Source organism: Rhinopithecus roxellana, chromosome 12, assembly GCF_007565055.1.
Source record: "Rhinopithecus roxellana isolate Shanxi Qingling chromosome 12, ASM756505v1, whole genome shotgun sequence".
Classification (NCBI taxonomy): domain Eukaryota; kingdom Metazoa; phylum Chordata; class Mammalia; order Primates; family Cercopithecidae; genus Rhinopithecus; species Rhinopithecus roxellana.
The window spans coordinates 46,601,240-46,622,111 of record NC_044560.1 but is presented as its reverse complement, the minus strand read 5'-3'; the positions used below and the strand labels follow the sequence as shown (position 1 = coordinate 46,622,111).

Genomic DNA, 20,872 nt, shown 5'->3' with positions numbered 1-20,872 from the left:
ACGCATGAGTAAAAAAGTCTTCAGCCATCATCTGACTTCAACTACAGGAGGGACCCCAAGTGAGAATCACTGAACTGAGCCTGTGTTAATAATAAATTACTGTATTAAGCCACCAAGTTTTGGGATGACTTGTTACGCAGCAATAGGTAGCCAAGACAGAAAATCTAGTTCTCCACAGAGAATGTGCAAAGGGATGGAGGGTGAAATCACACAGTATTTCAAAGTTCTACAAATGCAGCTGATATGGCCAGTACTTAAAACATGGTAGAGAAAGATAAAATTGGAAAGGACAGCAACAGCCAGATCATAGAGCAACTTGTATACACGCGAACAAGTTTTGACTTTACGCTCTAGGTGATGGGAGTCACTGAAGGGTTTTAAACAAGGGAGTGACTTGGTTGAATGTGATTTCAAAAAGAGCATCTTGCCAAGGATTAACAGAAAGGCAGACTAGAGGCCCCAAGATCAGCTGGGAGGCTGCTGACATGATTAAGGTGAGAGGAGCTCAAGGTAATGGAGGGAAAGGGACAAGTTTAAAAAAGTTGTAAATGGTGGCACTTCCTGGGGCACATTTTCCTTCCTCCCTCCCTCCCTCTTTCTTTCTTTCTTCTTTCGTACTCTTCTTTTCTTTCTTTCTTCCTAGGGTCCTTCCTTTCCCCTCTCCTTCCTCCCTTCCCTTCCCTTCCCTTCCCTTCCCTTCCCTTCCCTTCCCTTCCCTTCCCTTCCCTTCCCTTCCCTTCCCTTCCCTTCCCTTCCCCTCCCCTCCCCTCCCCTCCCCTCCCCTCCCCTTCCCTTCCCTTTCCTTCTTTCCTTCTTTCTTTTCTTTCTTACAGAATTTCGCTCTTGCTGCCCAGGCTGGAGTGCAACGGTGCGGTCTTGGCTCATTGCAACCTCCGCCTTCCAGGTTCAAGTCATTCTCCTGCCTCAGCCTCCCGAGTAGCTGGGATTACCGGTGCGTGCCACCACACCTGGCTATTTTTTTGTATTTTTAGTAGAAACGAGGTTTCACCATGTTGGCCAGGCTGGTCTTGAACTCCTGACCTCGGGTGATCCGCCTGCCTCGGCCTCCCAAAGTGCTGGGATTACAGGCATGAGCCACCATGCCCAGCTGACTCACACAATTTTTTAAACCAACTTGCTCCCCCACCTTCCCGTACCCCCACAAAGAAACACACTGGCAATTTTAGTAAATGAGAACAATATCTTGTATTGCTCTCCACTAGTTTTCCAAGTTGCACTGGCTACACTCTCAGACCTACTGGTCTGCTCAACAGCCCCCTGGATTGCAAGGACAGGCCAAACAGAGAAGAGATATTTATCTAAAGTTAAGTAGAGAGCAGATTTATGACCTAGAAGGCAAAGAGCTCCCCTAAAGGAGAGGCTGCATTATTTATCTGCTTATTGCCTCAATTCACTAGAAATGTACTGATTTGCCCAACGGCTTCTGGGCACAGGTCCAGAGCACAAATACAATCATAGCATCAAATAAGAAACAGCAGATTTAAAGGCAGAATCTTCCACAAGGGAGAGGAGGGCAAGTGAGGCTGAGCAGCTACCAAGGATGACAGGTTTAATAGCAGTTTTTTTGGGTTTTTTTTGTTTTTTTTTTTTTGGCTTTTTTTTTTTTTTTTGAGACAGAGTCTCGCTCTGTCGCCCAGGCTGGAGTGCAGTGGCCGGATCTCAGCTCACTGCAAGCTCCGCCTCCCAGGTTTACGCCATTCTCCCGCCTCAGCCTCCCGAGTAGCTGGGACTACAGGTGCCCGCCACCTCGCCCGGCTAGTTTTTTGTATTTTTTAGTAGAGACGAGGTTTCACCGTGTTCGCCAGGATGATCTCGATCTCCTGACCTCGTGATCCGCCCGTCTCGGCCTCCCAAAGTGCTGGGATTACAGGCTTGAGCCACCGCGCCTGGCCTTAATAGCAGTTTTAATAGGTGCTTTCCTAAGCTAGCACACACACACACACACACACACACACACACACACACACACACACACACACAGTGATCCATCATGCTGCCTTGCCTGCCACCTGCACTCTGCATTCCTTCTCTTTCTCCCAGCACAAGAGGAATGCTGGGCTTCGATGAGGGAGCTTGAGCTGATAGGCTGAGAGACTGCCCTCACAAGCAGCTCTGCTCCTGTTCATTCTACTTGGTGGCAGGTATGCGGGAGCTCAGAATTCCAGGCACTGGGCCAGGGTGGGAATCAGTTAGGAGGACCTGACTCTGCTCAAAATGAAATTCAGATCAAATAAACCAACGCAGGGCCAACCTGGCTGGATTTGAATCCTGGCTGTCATCTCCCACTTGTGTGATTCTGGGCAAATTATTTCATTTCCCTCTGCCTCGATTTCTCCATTTGTAAAGTGGAGATAACAACGCCTAACTTACAGAGTTGTTGTCATTATTAGCATGAATGCACTAGAGAACACAGCCCAGAGTAGACACTCAATGAAGGACCGTAACAGCAAGGGTGGGCAGGTTCTGAATGCGGCAGAGGAGGATTCACTGAGCATGGGCTGTCTCCCTACAGCTCAAGAGGGAATGAGAGTCCAAGAAAATATTTCTGGAGAAATTGGGAAAATGAGTCTGGGGAGAAGAAAAAAGAAAGATAGAGGAGGCTCAGAGCTACCTGGAATTCCCTATGGAGTCTTGCTTAAGAGTGCAACAGATCACTAGACCCTTGTATAGGACCTACAAACACAGTCAGCTTCAGAGTTACACACAGACAGGAGAAAAGGGGACTTGAAGGGGACAAGGTAAGAAGGGAGAACCACAGTAATTATCTGAAGGGACAAGTGAGGTAAAGCAGGTGAGTGAACCAACTAGAGGCATTTAAAGTGTGAAAGAGAAATTCAAAAGCCTATATTCAGTCTCTGAAGTAAATGGGAAAAACAGAAACTAGAGAGAAAGTGGCTGAAAATAAAGCCATAAAGAAGGGGAGTAAAATGAAACTCTTCCAAAAGCCAAGACAGGGAAGGAAGCCTTCCCCTCTGGGAAGGCTTGTCCCTGTTCTGGGAGGCCCATGGCTGAAAGGAGGGAGCCTTTCTTGAGCTCATATGAGCGATCACGTGGACAGCAGACCTCCCCAGTGTGCTGAGAAGGGACTGAGAGGCAGCTGGGCTGACAGGACCCTGGGGCTTTTGAGGGAATGAATGGGTGTTCTGTGGGACCACTGCCAGGAATGCACTGAAAAGGCAGCTCTCTGGGGAGAAAGGCAACTATTGAAATATTGAAATATATGGGAACTGCATTTGGAAGAAGAGGCAGGGAGGGAGCTGATGTCAGGTCCCTAAGTCCTGCACCGGTGAAGGCCCATGTGATTCAAGGGGAATTAGAGGCTCTCTGTTTCCTGATGTTTGGTGATCTAGAAAAAAAAATTCTTTAGAAGTCAGGAGATTGGGGTCTAGACTGTGGCCTTCTGCAAGTTTCCTGGGGACAGGAAGAGGGGAACATTCCGACATTCATTATACTAGGTAGTTGTTACTTGACAACTTTCCATGCATTATGTAATTTAGTTCTTTACCAACCCTATGAAACAGTATTAATACCTGTTTATAGACAAGGTGTGGTCAACTGTTTGCAAAGATAGTGACAATAATATCTGACCCTTGGGGTACTCCCCTACCACACTGACACTAGATGTGGCCTTATGACTATGTTGGCCAGTGGGTCAACAGCAATATGACATATGCAGAGATTGGGACATTATCTGCACATTGGAGTCTGCACATTGTTCTTGTGTTGTGTTTCAACTCTTCTGCCACCATGTGAACAAGCCCTAGCCAACCTCCTGGATGATGAGAGACACATGGCCAAGTCACTACTGATATCCCAGATATGTGAGTGTGGCCATTCTAAGTCATCCAGCCCCAGCCAAGTCACTCAGAAGCCCATGGACATGTGAATGAACCCAGAAAAGATCAGCCATGCCAGCCCAGACCAGAATAATGGCCCTGCTAACCCACAGAATCTTTTGAGAAATAATTAATGTCTTTAAGTCACTAAATTGTTGGGCTGTTTGTTACACAGCAAAGCTAACTGATACATGTGAGGATTAAGGATCAAAGACATTAAATGACTTGTAGAATCACTTAGGTATGATTGGAGGCTCTTTCACCATATTGTGCCTCTTTCCTTGGCTAGGGCTGGAAATACACAAAATCTGAAATACATGCTTAAGCCTACCAGCACTGCCTGTTTGGGGGTATCTCCTGTAAGCCTTTCCTAGGCTATTTCCAGGATTTGTGGCAACAATTCTTTCCCAGCCCAAGTGCTTATCTTAAAACAGGTCCTACAAAGCAGCCTGCCTACCATCTGTCTTCTCCATCCTTGGAGCGCTGACCCTCAGTGTCTCAGGCACTCTTCATCAGATGAGTCTGTAAAACTTGTTGGAGAGTTCTGAAAGAAAGGAGGATACAGAATTGGTGAGTCTCATTAGAGTTTGAATAAGTATTGGGGAAACATAGCACTAAAGAAAGTAACACCCATCCCTGCCTTTCTCCCAGGGTGCCCATGAGCTCACAGTCCTCCAAGGAGGAAGATTAAAAACCTGTACACATTTCTAGAGCCCAATTCTGAGTGTTTCTTCACAGAATATTAGCAATAGTTGAAATGAAAAGAAGTGGAAGTATTTGGTCCAGCCGTCTTGCTTGGCAGATGAGGAAACTGAGGCTGAGGAGTTAATTGCTCTAAGGTGTCTCAGAATATTCGTGAAGGTGCTAGTATCAGACCCAGGCTTCTGATACCAGCACAGGGCACTTTCTGTAATCTCAAGAGTTGAAATCTACCTGTCCCCATCCTTGGAAGAGACTTATAATCCACTTTGTGAAAAAGCTGGAATCAGAGTACCTATAAATGATGTGTGACATGTCAATCAAACAGAAGATAGAGATGAGATAATTGCAAGTACTGACAGGGAGCTGATACTTAGAGGTGATTTCTAACCATGGGCAGAACAAAGGGAAGTTCAACCTGGGTGGCCCGAAGACATGGGTAACTATTCAAGCAGAATATTGCCCTGGCTCTGAATTAGTGTACCTTGAGGTTTGACCATAAATTCTCCCCAAAGTTTTAATCCATTTCCAGGACTCTTTCTTCAAATGGTAAACATCCTAGCTCCTGCCCCCATTACAATAAATCACCCAGGAAATTGGCTTTTTATGATTGTAACTCCACATCCATCAGAATAATGAATTATCTGTGACACCACAGCAGTGGAGGCAGGGTTGTTTTAGGAATTCCAATGTACTTGACAATGAACTCCAGACCAGGAAAGTGAACCAGTGATGAGGGAAGGATTGGGAGAAACTGAGAGTGAAAGAAAAGGATGGTGGGTGGCCTCCAGAAACCAAGGATGGAAAAAAGGGAATAAACAAGTAACTAGAGAAGAGGGCTGGAAAATATGAGGCCTGTCAAATAAGAGAGAAATGCCGAAGTTTGCCACCAGAAAGTTTAGCACCACTTCTTCCTGCGAGTGCTGCTTCTGCCTCATCTCCTCCAGCCCATTTGCCAAGCAGCTGCCAGAGAGGCCTTGCTCTATCCAGGTGGATGGAGCCCCAAAGGGCAGGCATGTTTTCTAGAAGCAGAGACACTCATTGCAGAAGGACTGACACACTAAGTACTTTGCTTACCTCTGAGGCAGCAAGCAGTGCACCAGCACATCCTGGTTTGTTGAAAACTAAGAGCTAGAGAAGTTAGGGACAAGGGAGCTGAGAGTGTAGGTGGTCTTGCAGAGGCTGAGAGTGGCCACCAAGGAGGCAGACGGTGGAGAGGTGTGGAAGGTTCTAACCTGGGGTGAGGCAGGCTTGCCCTTGTTATAAAGAGAAAGCTCCCAGGCAGAAAACACCGCTGGCATGCAGAAGGCAGTGGCAGGTGAAGCCTGCAGGAGAAGAGACTGAGGTGGCAAACCCTAAGCTTGGCCCTTCATCTCCACCATCGCAGCCTCTCCTGCTCCTGCTCCCCTCTCCCTCCCACCCCTGTAACATTAGTAAGCAACAGGCAGAGCTGGGAGTACTTGACATTCATGAATCATCTCATGCAATCTTTACACCATCACCCAAAGAGGATTATTATTATTCCCATTTTCCAGGGAGGGAGACTGAGGCTGACAGAGTTGACAGGGCTGATCCACCTCACTTAACAAGCAAGTGTTGCAGCAGGATCTGCCCTCAAGTCTAGCCAACTCCAAGCCTGGGTAGGGAACAAAAATGATTTGTAAACCTTTGTCCACCCTGTAAGTCAGCCCAGTTCCCTGACACTATGACTGATCTCTAGTTCCCCTTGTGAGGGGAAATGCTTCTGACTGGTGCTTCTCTGCCTCTCCCACAGTACACACAAAAAGCCTCTGGGCTTAGAGGAGAACTGCTGTCTTGTAAAGCCTCCTGGGCCAAAGGAGAGCTCTGCTTCTCCAAGGCTGGAGAAGCTCCTACCGCAGAGAAGGGGGCCACCTGGGTACAGTTGAACTTTTGGCTACACAAACTCTCACCATCAGCCCAGGGACTTTTCAGTCACACACCTAGCCTTTGGTTAGAATTAGGAATTCAGCCCGTCGTGTATCAGATCATATGACTTTAAAGAATTATTCAACACACATTAGGTCAAATTTCATTAAAAATAACTCTGTAGAGACCTCTAAGATTTCTCTTAGACTTGGATTTCACTAAAATTAATCATTTCAAGGCTACAGAAATGAAGTGGAGCTAACACTCAACTCTCAAAGGAGGGGGCTCGGCAACTTTTACTCTAAAGGGCTCATAATACAGGAAGGAAGGAGGGATCTGTCATGTGCACAAGTCACCACTTCCAGCCCCGACTCCCACCCCCAGCCTTCTCCACTTTCCTCTGTGGTCCTCACAACAGACATCGTGGAGTTTAGCTAAGGGAGTTTCCTTCCCATGGGCAGATGCTCAATGTAGGTAGGTTAGGTAAAAATAACTGCCACATCAACACATGCATACTACCTTGTTCACAATAAAACAGAATATGAAAATAGCTTTATGGGGCACAGTTCCCCTTTAAAATGGAATTTTGCAACTCTCTGGAGCATTTAAAGCTTTGACATAAAGCCATTTCTTTTGATCTCAGCTCACTACAATCTCCGCCTCCTGGGTTCAAGCCATTCTCCTCTCTCAGCCTCCTGAGTAACTGGGATTACAGTCACAAGCTACCATGCCCAGCTAATTTTTGTATTTTTAGTAGAGATGGGTTTTCGCTACTTTGGCCAGGCTGGTCTTGAACTCCTGACCTCAGGTGATTCACCCACCTTGGCCTCCCAAAGTGCTGGGATTACAGGGGTGAGCCACTGTACCCGACCATAAAGCTATTTCTTACCCATTCTGTTAAGTTGTATCCCCAGTGTTCAGAACCTTTAAATACCTGGTGTTATTATGTTACTTTTCATTTGTTTTTGTCCTACGCCAGGGTCGAGGATCCAGAGTTAGGGCCCAAACTCTCTCCATAGCTCATCATATTCTAGATGTTTTGGGCATACATAGCTTGCTTTCTCTCTATCTCTTCTCCCCTACTAATCTGTAAACTTGTGAAGATCAGAATTCTTGCACGTCTTCTTCCCGTGTCACCCCCAACTCCTTATGTCTAACTCATGGCAGACACTCAGTCCATGGTTCCCAAATGAACAAAATAAAAGGAGCAAAATTATCTGTCTTCAAAGGGAACCCATGGACAGAAACTAACAGGAGCTAAGCGCTTACACTGGGAATCAGCTACTGAGTATGATTTCTCATTTCACCCTCATACAAGCAATCCTAGGAAACAGGAACATGTCCAAGTTACAAATGAGGAAACTAAGGCACAAAGAGTCCATGTGGCCAATCCAAAGTTACCCAGTTAATTAGGAGCAGGATAGCTTGTGTGACTCCATCATTCCACAGTTCCTTTCCAAGCCTATGGGGCAGGGGGGGTGGTAAGGAGGTGAGGACCAAGGCTGACCATTCAAAATCCAGCAAAGAAGCAGTCACTTGGCAGACGGCGATGATAGTCCATGTGCAGCTACCAGGCCAGACTGGAAACCGTTCCAGCCAGATCCACCCTCAGTGCCTAGGAGCACGGGTTTCCCCAGGTCAGCCCAACTCCTGTAGCATTTATCCGCACCAACTCTCTCCATGCTTACTCCTTTTACGATGCCATTTTCAAGCTCATTTCTAACCTCAAATCCAAATATAAAGAGACCTTCCCTTACTTAGTCTTGAAACAAACCTGGTTCTGTACTTTTGTTCTCTTCAAACCTCTTTTTATTCTGGAATAATAAAAATGTGGTATTTCATCCCAGAGCAGGCTGCATGCCAAAATAAATAGCACCTTGGATTTCCTTGAAAAGACAGCTTGGCTCAAGTCTCAGCCTCACTGCCACGAGAATTCTTGGAGAATTCAACCTTACCAAGTCAAGTATTTAGCAAGGTAGTTCACCAAACAGCAACCCTGCCAATCCCTACATGACCCCTTGCAAAGGCAAAGCACTCTTTCCAAAAGAAAAAAAAAATCACCCGTACCTCAGACTGATCATGCCAAGATGATGAGAGCTTCCTGTTTCCCCATCCCAGGACCCCAGCCTTTCAAGTGTAAATATTCCCTGTGCCAAGAAGCAGGAGGCATCTGACCACTGCTTCTAAACATTGAGAGGGCCGAAGCCTGGACACCAGGGGAGGTGAGAAGCACTGAGAAAGATTCTGCCAACTGAGTTCTCCAGCGGGCTCACTTCCTGCCGACCCGGGAAACAAAGAGATAACTCCTGCTCAATAAATGACACATTAACACAATCTCATTAACTCCATTCCCACGTTTTTTGCAAGTGTCTGTCATTTTCGCCTGCATTGCAGCAGCTGAATCTGGTGCTTCACGAAGAAGAGAAAACAGTCGGGAGGAACACTGTGCCCACATTACCTTCCCTTGCATCCTCCCGCTGCATAGCCCTCAGCAGGGAGGACTCATCTCCTTCCCAGAAAGCCAGGTTTGGGCTGCAGGGCCGGAGCTGATAGCTCGTGCCTTCAGCACAGCCGCGAATGTTTTGCAGCTGTTAAAGGACTTCGTCAGGTGATCCGTGACCTTGCTGGCAAAGCAAATACTGACTTCCTTTTTGCTGTCGGGAATAGGTGAGTGGGATCAGAAAGGAATTCACTGCTCAATAAGCCAAGACTGGATCTTGCAGAAAGAGGAAGAACTCTCAAATCCTTCAACTGGAAAGTTAGTTCCCAGAGCTGCCATCGCTTCGGAGGAACACATCTAAAGACACCCAAACAACACACAGTCTTCCTTCTTGACCTCTAAAGACATCCAAACAACACACAATCTTGCTTTTTGACTCCTCCGAATCTGGCAGCTCATCTGAGCAGCTATAATTAATTATGAGCTCCTTCTTCCTCCCTGCAGCTGATGTGGCTCATTAATGAATTTGTTCCTAATGAGGACGTAGCCTTCTTAGAGTTGAAACCCTTCAGTAGTGCATCACTTTCTTCCTGGCTCTGCTTTAGAAACATCCTTCCCTACCCCTTCCTGGGGTCCAGGACCACGTGAAGCCTCTGATCATTAAACAAACGGAAGTCTGTCGGGGCAGAGCCAGGACAGAAACAATGACCAGTAAATTCCTGGGGCTGGACTGGCAGCTCCTTATTCCTGCTGCTCTACCAATCTGCTGCCCTAGAGCACCAAAACACACCCAGTTCTGGCAGGAAGGAAAAAGCAAGGAAGTACCTGCTGTGACGACCAAATTACTGTTCAGTGGATCCAGCTCCAGGCAGGGTTTCTAACTGCAGCGCAGACCAGAGACTCCAAGAGGCAGGGTGCAGGAGCCAGGGAGCAGGCAGCTGCCAGAGGAGCAAGGTTTCAGAGTGTCCCGGGCAAGCACAGTGGAGGATCTTCCTACAGCCCAAAGCTGCTGCAGCTCTTAGGAGCAGAGACAGGTGTGAGGTGCAGGCACCAGACTCCACGCTCTCCAAACCCTGTGCTGCTCCCGGACCTGAAGGAGCGGGGGTGGTCCAGGACAGACCAGGAAAGTGTCTGGGTTCCTTTATGCAGACTCAGTAAAAGGATTAGAGAGACATTGTTCCTTCACCTCCTGGTGCTCTACCCAAGTGAGGCTGTTTCTGGGAAATGAAGCCTCACAGTAAGACAGATCAGATGCAGCCCTGACCTTCACTGACACTGACTGTCTGGATGTGCCTTCCAAGACCAGAGCAGGTTCCTGTCTAACCCATGCTGAAATTGATGCTGGCAAGGAGTGTCACCCTGAAACACTGCCTGCATCGAGCCTGGTGCACTTGCAAAGCACTTTCCGTCCTGTGTCCCATTTATCCTTGCATCAATGCTTGAAGCAGCCAGACCAGGGACGAATCTCACCGTTGTAAAGGTGAAGAAAATGAGAGACAGTCTAAGTGGTTTCCCTTGAGTCATCCAGGAGCAAAGAGTCCTGGGGTAAAGTTCTGTGTTCTTTCCATTGCCCTGGATCAAGTTCCTCACTTTTCTTGGAAGATTCTAGAGACTCTTGCTCAAGATGGAGGTTAGGAGACTTTGCAAAGTACACAGGATGACATGGTGGTAGGCAAGTCTATGGAATACCAACATTACTTTTCTCAGCTGGTAAAAGTATTTTTCCAGTTAACTGAGTACGCAGACCCATCATCAGAATAAAAAAGAATCCAAAGTATACCTTGAACTCTAAGGGTATTGAAAAATATACTGCGGAGCAAGCTGCTTCTCTGATACACTTCAAATGATCATTGACCATCCTTCTAAACTGGCCAGAGAACAGCTGGAGACACACAACATTTCTCTAAGATGCAGGCAGAAGAAAAGCCTCCATGTTACCAGGTCCGACACCTTTCCAGCTACCTGCCCTTCCCCTCTGGTCTATCTATGTGAGCAAGATAAGCACTCTCTTTCCCTCTCCCGGGATAAATTCTTCCTTATCCAGGACAGAGAGGTGAGACGTTTTCCTCCAGAGCAATGCCTTGCCTGCAAGACCCCACCTTCTACCTGGAATGCTGTTCACTTTCTCTGCCTGTCCAGTTCCTCCACTCAGACATCCCCAAGTGCAGTGACCATCCTTCCAGCTGCCACTGTCCCTGTCTGCCTGCTACTGCAGCGTGTGGCATCATATTCTAATTGCTGCTTCTGCATTTGTCTCCTGGTCAGCATCACAGACTGACTGCTCTGTAAAGTTTGCGAACTGAACTTATATACAATCCCTGCAGCTCTGAACGTAGGTGACCTCTTCAGCCACTTTCTTACTTGTCAAGGGAGCACTCTGCTATTCCCACAGCCTCCAGGCCTCTTATCAGATTTTAAAAGACTACAGAATGAGGGAAGGTAATACGAGTTGAGTATCTTTTATCCAAAATGCTCAAGACCAGAAGGTTTTTGGATTTTGAATTGTTCTGGATTTTGGAATATTTGCATATACATAGTAAGATATCTTGGGAATGGGACCCAAATCTAAAAAGGAAATTTATCCGTTTCATATATGCCATATCACACTGCCTCAAGGTAATTTTAAACATAATATTTGAAATAATTTTGTGCATGCAACAAAGTTTTGACTGCACTTTGACTGTGACCTGTCACAAGAGGTTAGTATGGAGTTTCCTACCCATGGTGTCATGTCAGTGCTCAAAAAATTTCAGATTTTGAGGCATCTTAGATTTTGGATTTTCAAGTTAGTTCTACCTATAGTAGTCCCTGCAACAGTGCCACCAATCAGCTTGGATCTGATGCCACACACACACACACACACACAAAAGACGCACCCATCCACACATCCACACTCCCTCATCACATTCCCTTGACTTATCCAGACCTCCTCCTTCTGGGGAAAGGCTTGCATGTTTTGTCCCCTCCAAAATCTCATGTTGAAATGTGACCTCCAATGTTCGAAGTGGGCCTAGTGGGAGATGTTTGGGTCATGAGCTGGATCCTGTTTATTTTATTTTTTTTTAGATGGAGCCACCCAGGCTGCAGTGCAGTGGCATGATATCAGCTCACTGCAACCTCCACCTCTCAGGTTCAAGTGATTCTCCTGCCTCAGCCTCCTAAGTAGCAGGGACTACAGGCATGCCTGGCTAACTTTTGCATTTTTAATAGAAATGGGGTTTTGTAATGTTGGCCAGGGTGGTCTTGAACTCCTGACCTCAGGAGATCGGCAGGTGGATCCTTCATGAACGATTTGGTGCCCTCCCCATGGTAATGAGTTCTCACTCTCAGTCTTTTCCCTGTTTGCTTTCCACCATGATTGGAAGCTTCCTGAGGCTTCACCAGAAGCAGATGCCAGCACTATGCATCTTGCACAGCCTGAAGAACTGTGAGCCAAAATAAACTTCTTTTCTTTATAAATTACCCAAGTCTCAGGTATTTCTTTATAACGATGCAAAAGGGACTAACACAGGCTCAGTTCTTGGGCTTAGCATGAGGTGCTGGGACAGGCACTGTGCCCACTGTCTATGTCTCTAAGGGGAGAAGAAATTCTTCTGTCTTGATAACTTACCCAGGACACTCATTTGAACCCATGGTCAAGTAGGGAGGTGAGCAGAACAGGGAATGTTATCCTCTATTCTCCAAATGAGGAAACAACCTGTTACCAAGGTTACAGAGCTAAAAAAGGAGAAAAAGAAAAAAAAGGCAAAGCCTCAACTCAAACCCATATAGTCTGTCTCCCAGGCCAATACTCTTTCTGCTAAACCACACATCCTGAACCAGGCATGCAGGCGAATTCAGAGGACACACAAATAGCAGGACACAAGCTTCAATGCTGGTGCTGTCCAGGCACATGGTGGCCTCACCTTGAGGGAAGGTCTTCATGAGAAGCCACAGCCACTTTCTCCAGAGGAGTCTGTGCTTTTTCGGGGGGAATTCTCCCCATGGTTTTGCCATGTCTGGGATACCAGCATCACCGCCTCAGACATATGTCTTAAGACCAGCAGCCAGCTTCATGCTCCCACCAAGCCACACAGACCATCTCCTGAACCAAACACGTTTATCCACAAGAATTTTCCTGACAAGAATCACGGGACTGGAGGGAGGTATGGCTCCTTTTGCAATTTAGAAATGCTCAACTTCTATGGCCCAGGTCCTTTCTGCCCCATGATGGAAAAAAAGATGAACTGTCCAAGTCCAGCAAGATGGGGGCTAGGCCAGAGGGGAAAAGAGGTTCAGCTATCTGAAGAATGTGCCTTTTATCTAAGCAATCCCTTAGGCTTTTGTGCTTTGCTCAGAAAGGTCAGCGCTTTGGTGGGCTGTGTGATTGCACAGGGCTGAGAAGGACACGCTTGTTAGGTATTCACACACTCAAATAGAGCCTCTCTGAGCAGACTGGTCACAGCCACAGTCATTCCCACAGTATGCAACTTAAATAGGCAGAGAAAGAAATTATGCATGTGAGACCTGTGGGTGCAGCCATCCAGGAGGGAAATCAGCTATTCTAAAGATTGACTCTACAAAGCAGATGTAATTTTCTGAGGGAAGAAACCAGGTCAGTTGTAGGGAGAGAAGAGGCTGCACTAACCAATGAAAAATGCTCCTTGGAGGGAAAAAAGGCATTAGATTTGCAGGGGAAAAGACCTCCACTCCGCATCTCTTTTTTTCATTTAGATGCTTCCAAAAGGCTCTTGGCCCTTGACTTAAACATACTGTAAAATCAAACTGCCAACTGCCAAATGAGGAAGCGGCATGAGCAGGCAATTCATCAAAGAAGAAATACAAATGGTTAATATTTGAGAAATGTATAACCTCACGAATTAATAATACAAAAGATGTCAGATAAATCTTGACATGCCACACCCTACAATGAGCCAGGTACTCTGGTCCAATCCAAACAGCATCCTATTCCCAAAAAAGCTCTGCCAAGCTTGTCCAACCTACCTTATTTTGTTGTTGTTGTTTTGTTTTGTTTTGTTTTGTTTTGTTTTAGGCTTTTAGCGCCTGAAGCCATGGGTTTCAGTTTCTGTCTCTAGTGATAAGCAGAAAAGAGGGATGAGGAAAGGTCTTTACTGGCCTAACCAGAAACAGAAACTAAGAACCCGTGACTGCATTCTCTCCCTTGGACATCCCTGCGTACTGTTACTTCTATTGTCCAAAGTCAAAGCAGAGGCCTAAAGCAGTTGCCCAGGTAGAGTCAAGATTCGAATCCATGTTTTTCTGATGCTAATATGCTGCTCTTAAGCATTGAACAGACTCTCTTATGAGTTAGAAACGTTTTTTCAAAGAAAGAGCCTCAGTGTTGATGAGGAGGGGACACGCCCTCCCCAGAAGTTGCAGCAGAGTGGGGGCAGCTGCAGCCCAGAGAGGAACTTCAGGCCGTGGCAACGCCTTCAAGCACACCATGAGTATCTCCCAGTACATTGCCTGCATGTCCAATGGCACTGTCCAGTTTGTGCATGTGCATAGGGGAATTCAAAATCAAATACAGCAAAATACAATGGTAAAGAGAGAAGAAGACCAAAAAAGGTCATAGTCACATGTGATTTCTTTCCATGGTGGTCTAGGAATCATAACTATTATGATGTATCCTTGGAAAATAGAAAATAAATTATTTGGGAGGTAAGAGATGGGAAGTCAACACAATTCTGCCACCTGGCTACCGCAATTTTCATGTTCACCTATTTTGCATATTTAACATAATTAAAGGGCAAGTTCTACAGTAGACTTATAGCCTGGTTTATAGCCTGAAATCCCAGCTCTGCCACTGACTGACTGTATAACCTTGCTCAAATTACTGAACCTTCTTGTGCCTCACTTGCCTTGCTTGTGAAATAGGACTAGTAGTATTTCCTATAAGTCATGGAGCTGTCAGGAAGATTAAACAGGATGACAATATGTGCAAAGCACTTGGAACAGAGTCCAGTACATAGTCCTGTTCAATGAGTAAATACATTAGTTATTTTTAATATAATAGTAGAAATTCAATTATAAATTCAATTACAAATCCAACTTTGTATTCAAAATTCTATTATATAACCATTTTTAAAAGTATAGTTTTACCTGCTTTGTAATGATTATTATAAATGGCTATACAAACCTTCATTGACTTACACCTTATTTTCCAAACCCCTCCCTAGAGGGGGTCATGCCACCTCCTGTTTAATTCTCCCTTCAATGCTACCACAGCAGCCAGCCTGACAGACGGTCCTCACTCAGGTCTCCTGGGAAGACCCCATTTCCAAGTGGCTGGATCTCAGCTGCACGGGCTTTGAGGTAAGACAGGCCAGGTTCAAATCCTGGCTGCGTGACCCTGAGCAAATGTCCTTATTCAAGAAGAGCACAGCTCAGTACACCGTGTGAAGACCGCAGGGGATGAGGTATGCAAAGTGCTTGTGCGGGTGCCCAGGATATAATAAACACTCAATACATTTGGCTACGATCACTTTTTAAAACCACAATGTAAAGCAAGGAAAGGGCAAAGATCATGTTTGTTTTCTTTCTCACCCCATTTTTAACACTTACAATGATGGGAACTCAATAAAAATGTGTTGAATCAAATAAATAAATGGATGGATAGATGGGTGGATGGATCAGAGACTGTCAAAGCTGGAAAGGATTTTTTTTTTCTTCTTTTTTTGAGACGGAGTCTCGCTCTGTCGCCCAGGCTGGAGTGCAGTGGCACGATCTCGGCTCACTGCAAGCTCTGCCTCCTGGGTTCACACCATTCTCCTGCCTCAGTCTTCCGAGTAGCTGGGAGTACAGGCGCCTGCCACCACGCCCCGCTAATTTTTTTTTTATTTTTTTTATTTTTAGTAGAGACGGGGTTTCACCGTGTTAGCCAAGATGGTCTCGATCCCCTGACCTCGTGATCCACCTGCCTCGGCCTCCCAGAGTGCTGGGATCACAGGCGTGAGCACCGCGCCCAGCCGGAAAGGATTTTTTAAACAACTTTAGTGAAATATAATCTACATACCACATAATTTACCCATATAAATTGTACTATCCAATAGTTGTAGAATATTTAGGGTTGAACAAACATCACCACAATCTAATTTTTTAAAATTGTGGTAAAATATACGTGACACAATATTTATTATTTTAACCACTGAATGTACAACTTAGTGACATTAAATGCATTCACAGTGTTGTGTAACCATCATCATCATCGCTATCTATTTTTTTTTTTTTTTTTTTTTTGTGAGACAGAGTCTCACTCTGTTGCCCAGGCCGGAGTGCAGCAGTGTGATCTCAGCTCATTGCAACCTCTGCTTCCTGGGTTCAAGCAATTCTTATGCCTCAGCCTCCTGAGTAGCTGAGATTACAGGCATGTGCCACCATGCCCGGCTAATTTTTTGTATATTTAGTAGACACGGGGTTTCACCATGTTGGCCAGGCTGAACTCCTGACCTCAAGTGATCTGCCCACCTCAGCCTCCCAAAGTGCTGGGATTACAGGTGTGAGCCACTGCACCAGGCCAATCATCATGATCTATACCCAGAATTTTTTCATTATCTCCAACCTGAACTCTGTACCCATTAAATAATAACTCCCCATACTCTCCCACCCCCAGCCCCTGCTAACTCCTTTTCTACTTTCTAGCCCTATGAATCTGCCTATTCTAGGTACCTCATATAAGTGGAGGCATCTAATATTTGTCCTTCTGGATCTGGCTTATTTCACTTATCATATTTTAAAGATTCTTTCAAGTTGTAGCATATATCAAAATTTCCTCAAATTTTTTTTTTTTTTTTTTTTTTGAGATGGAGTCTCGCTCTGTCGCCCAGGCTGGAACGCAGTGGCCGGATCTCAGCTCACTGCAAGCTCCGCCTCCCGGGTTTACGCCATTCTCCTGCCTCAGCCTCCGGGTAGCTGGGACTACAGGCGCCCACCACCGCGCCCCGCTAGTTTTTTGAATTTTTTTAGTAGAGACGGGGTTTCACCGTGTTAGCCAGGATGGTCTCGATCTCCTGACCTCGTGATCCGCCCGTCTCGGCCTTCCAAAGTGCTGGGATTACAGGCTTGAGCCACCGCGCCCGGCCAAAATTTCCTCCATTTTTAAGGCTGATTAATATTCCATTATCTGTAGATGCCACATTTTGTTTATCCATTCATCCATGATGGCACAGGGTCGGTTCCACCTTTTGGCTATTGTGAATAATGCTACCGTGGGTCTTGGTGTACCAATATCTATTCTAGTCTAGTCCCTGCTTTCAGTTCTCTTGAATATATACCATGGAGTGGAATTGCTGGGTCATACTATAATTCTATGTTTAACTTTTTGAGAAACCACCAAACTGTTTCCCACAGCAGCTGCACGGTTTTACATTCCCACCAGCGATGCATGAGGGTTCCAATTAATTAATTAATTAATTAATTAATTTGAGATGGAGTCTCACTCTGTTGCCCAGGCTGGAGTGCAGTGGCTCGATCTCAGCTCACTGCAACCTCCGCCTCCTGGGTTTGAGTGATTCTCCCACCTCAGCCTCCTCAGTAGCTGAGACTACAGGCACATGCTACCATGCCCAGCTAATTTTTCTATTTTTTGGTAAAGATGGGGTTTCATCATGTTGGCCAGCCTGGTCTCGAACTCCTGACCTCAAGTGATCCACCCACCTCGGCCTCCCAAAGTGCTGGGATTACGGGCATGAGCCACCACGCCTGGCCATTCCAATCTCTCCATGATCTCACCAACACCTGATTTATGTTTGTTTGCTTTAAATTATAGCTATCCTAGTAGGTGTAGTAGGTATGAATTGGTATCTCACTGTGGTTTTGATTTGCATTTCCCTAATGACTAATTGTGTTGACTATCTTTTTCATGTGCTTATTGGTTTTTGTATATCTTCTTTGGAGAAATGTCTATTAAAGTTCTTTACCCATTTTTGAATTGGCCTGTTTGTTTGTTGTTCTTGTGTTGTGCAAGTTCTTCACATATTCAGGATATTAACCTCTTATCAGATATATGATTTGTAAAAAATTTCTTCTTGATATATTTTGCAATAATCTTGTATATGGTATAAGATAAGCTTCCAGCTTCATTCTTTTGTATAATTTAACTAATTAATTAATTTTTTTTAGATAGGGTCTCACTCTGTTGCCCAGGCTGGAGTGCAGTGGTGCAATCATAGCTCACCACAGGCTCAAACTCCTGGGCTCTGCAATTCTCTCACCTCAGTCTTCTGAGTAGTTGGCACTACAGGTGCATACCACCATGTCCACCTAATTTTTTTTTTTTTGGTTTTTGAGACAGAGTCTCTCCCTGTCACCTAGGCTGGAGTGCAATGGTGTGATCTCGGCTCACTGCAACCTCCACCTCCCGGAATTAAGTGATTCTCCTGCCTCAGCCTCCCAAGTAGCTGGGATTATAGGTGTGGCTAATCTTGTATTTTTAGTAGAGATGGGGTTTCACTATGTCGGTCAGGCTGGTCTGGAGCTCCTGATCTCAAGTGATTCACCCACCCTGGCCTCCCAAAGTGCTGGGATTACAGGCATGAGCCACCATGCCCAGCCCCACCTAATTTTTAAATTTTTGTAGAGATGTGGGCTTGCTATTGTTGCCCAGGCTGGTTTCAAACTCCAGACCTCAAGCAATCCTCCCACCTTGGCTTCTCAAAGTGCTGGGATTATAGGCGTGAGCTACCATACCCAGACAACTTTATTTTGTGTGTGTGTGAATATTCAGTTTTCCCACCACCATTTGTTGAAAAGATCACCATCTATTTTCAGAACATTTCACCACCCCAAAAAGAAATGCCCTACTCATTAGCAGTTATTCCCTATTCCCTCCACTCCACTTCCCATTCCCTCCCATCCCCCGGAAACCATGAATTTACTTTCTGTCTGTATAGATTTGCCAATTGTGGACATTGCCTATAAACGGAATCATATAACACTGTGATCTTTTGTGACTAGCTTCTTTCACTTAACATGATGTTTTCAAGGTTCACAAGAGCTAAAAGGGACTTTTTCAGGTCACCTAATCTAACCCTGTTTTCAATATCACACAGTACCTTGGTAACAGAATCCATACAAGGGTCCGTTCTGTGTTTTCTTCCTTAATAACCATGACCCTAGAAACATGTCAACACACAGGAGGTATGGCAAGTTCTCAGTGAGAACTGCACTCTAAGCCTCTCCTTCAAGGTTTTATGTCTGCCCTTACATGGTGCCACTTGACTAGACCACTATTTCCCCATATTACCTATTGTTCAAATCCTACCCTTTCCTCTCACCAGACCCCACCTCCCCCAGGAAGCCACCTGGAGAGCCTATTTGGGTATACTTCTCTATTTTCTGAAATCCTATAGTAAATAATTACTCTTTAATCCATGTGAGGCCACATGGGATTAGGAATCCAATTTCTAACTATAAAAGCCTTCCTCCAGTTGAGAATGACAAATCTCTACTTTCATGGGAGGTGAACACTGAAAGGCTTCAGAAATCTCAGTTTGATATATCTGGACATGTTTTGGATCACCTCTTCTACACAAGGAAATCAGCTGATCACTGATTTGTCAGCCTGCTGGACAGAGTAGTGGCAAAAGTCAGCTTTGGAATCCAACAGATCCAGGTTCAAATGCTGCTTTTCCTATATATTGAGACCTCGGGCAAGTTAACTAACTTGTCTCACAGTCCCTATCTTGTCCTGCCATCCACCTTTGTCGCTGGATAATTGCCTAATGCTTCTTGCTGGACTGAAAGCTCCCTGATGGCAAGAATCAAGCCTTCTTCTTCTGGGTCCTTCACAGTTCCCAGAGATCTCTTAATAGGGCCCTAGAAATGCCCCTGCTATTATGGGTCTCAATTCTTTGTGTGTGTGTGTGTGTGTGAGAGAGAGACACAGTGTCGCTCTGTTGCCCAGACTGGAGTGCAATGGCACAATCTCGGCTCACTGTAACCTCTGCCTCCCAGGTTCAAGCGATTCTCCTGCCTCAGCCTCCTAAGTAGCTGGGATTACAGGCATGCACCACCACACCCTGCTAATTTTGTTTTGTATTTTTAGTACAGATGGGGTTTTGGCATGTTGGCCAGGCTGGTCTCGAACTCCTGACCTCAGATGATCTACCTACCTCGGCTTCCCAAAGTCCTGGGATTACAGGTGTGAGCCACTATGTCCGGCCTCAATTCTTTAAATCTACAATTCTCAAAGCAGAGTCCCTGGCCCAGTGATAGAGAGTAAGGGTTTCTAAAAGAATAAAAGATGCATTAAAAATATGTATATTCTCTTCAATTCTTACAGGCAAGTGTATTACATGGGAATTCATTTTTATAAGGAACTAGGAACATAATATGTGAGTTATTGAGGGTTAATAAACCTTGGCATTAATAAACAAAATTAGTGGGTTAGAAGAGTTTACTGAGAATATTCATTTTCTATTCTGTAAAGAAGGGTGACCATTATCCATCACCAAACAATACAGCAAAACTCCTGTGTATGCACCCAGGCTAAGAGCTGGAATTCCAATTCTCAGGAAGGGCGTTTTGTTATTAGTGCAGAAGACATTTGTTGTGTGCTTTTTTTCAGCTACCAGCACTTTGTGAACACCCTTCCTATGCTTGGTTATTTCCTTCTCAGAAGACCCACCTCCCCAAGATTGAAACTGGAGTTTACAGCAATTGATTATGGGGAGATGGCGGAGTGATGTTCAGCTACTTCATATCCCTTAAAAAATTCCTCTTCTATTATAGACAAGCCTGCTAGAGCAGGTTCTGGTGTTTGCAACCATGACCCTTGGTGGCTGCAATGTAGCGTCGGCACTCTCTTGGTTTTAAATTGCTTCTCTTCTGTTAATTTACATTACTTATAAAATTACTTTTAGGAGTTTCTGTTGATTGTTGTGCTGAGTATTTGCTGCATTACCACTTTGGTTAGTTTTCTCTTCTCCTTTAATCCTTTATTACTACCAAATTCTTTCCCACTGCAAAGTGGGAGTGAGTGGACTCAGTG

General features: G+C 45.4%; 1 protein-coding gene across 1 annotated transcript in view; it reads right to left on the bottom strand.

The window, feature by feature from the left end:
- KANK4 (KN motif and ankyrin repeat domains 4) overlaps positions 1-20,872 on the bottom strand; it is a 92,194-nt gene that overhangs the window by 44,828 nt on the left and 26,494 nt on the right. Inside the window, exon 2 of the mRNA XM_010370680.2 lies at positions 4,315-4,401. Within this exon, the coding sequence (XP_010368982.1) occupies positions 4,315-4,330 (16 nt within the window). The 5' untranslated portion in view covers positions 4,331-4,401. The remainder of the gene's footprint in view (positions 1-4,314; positions 4,402-20,872) is intronic.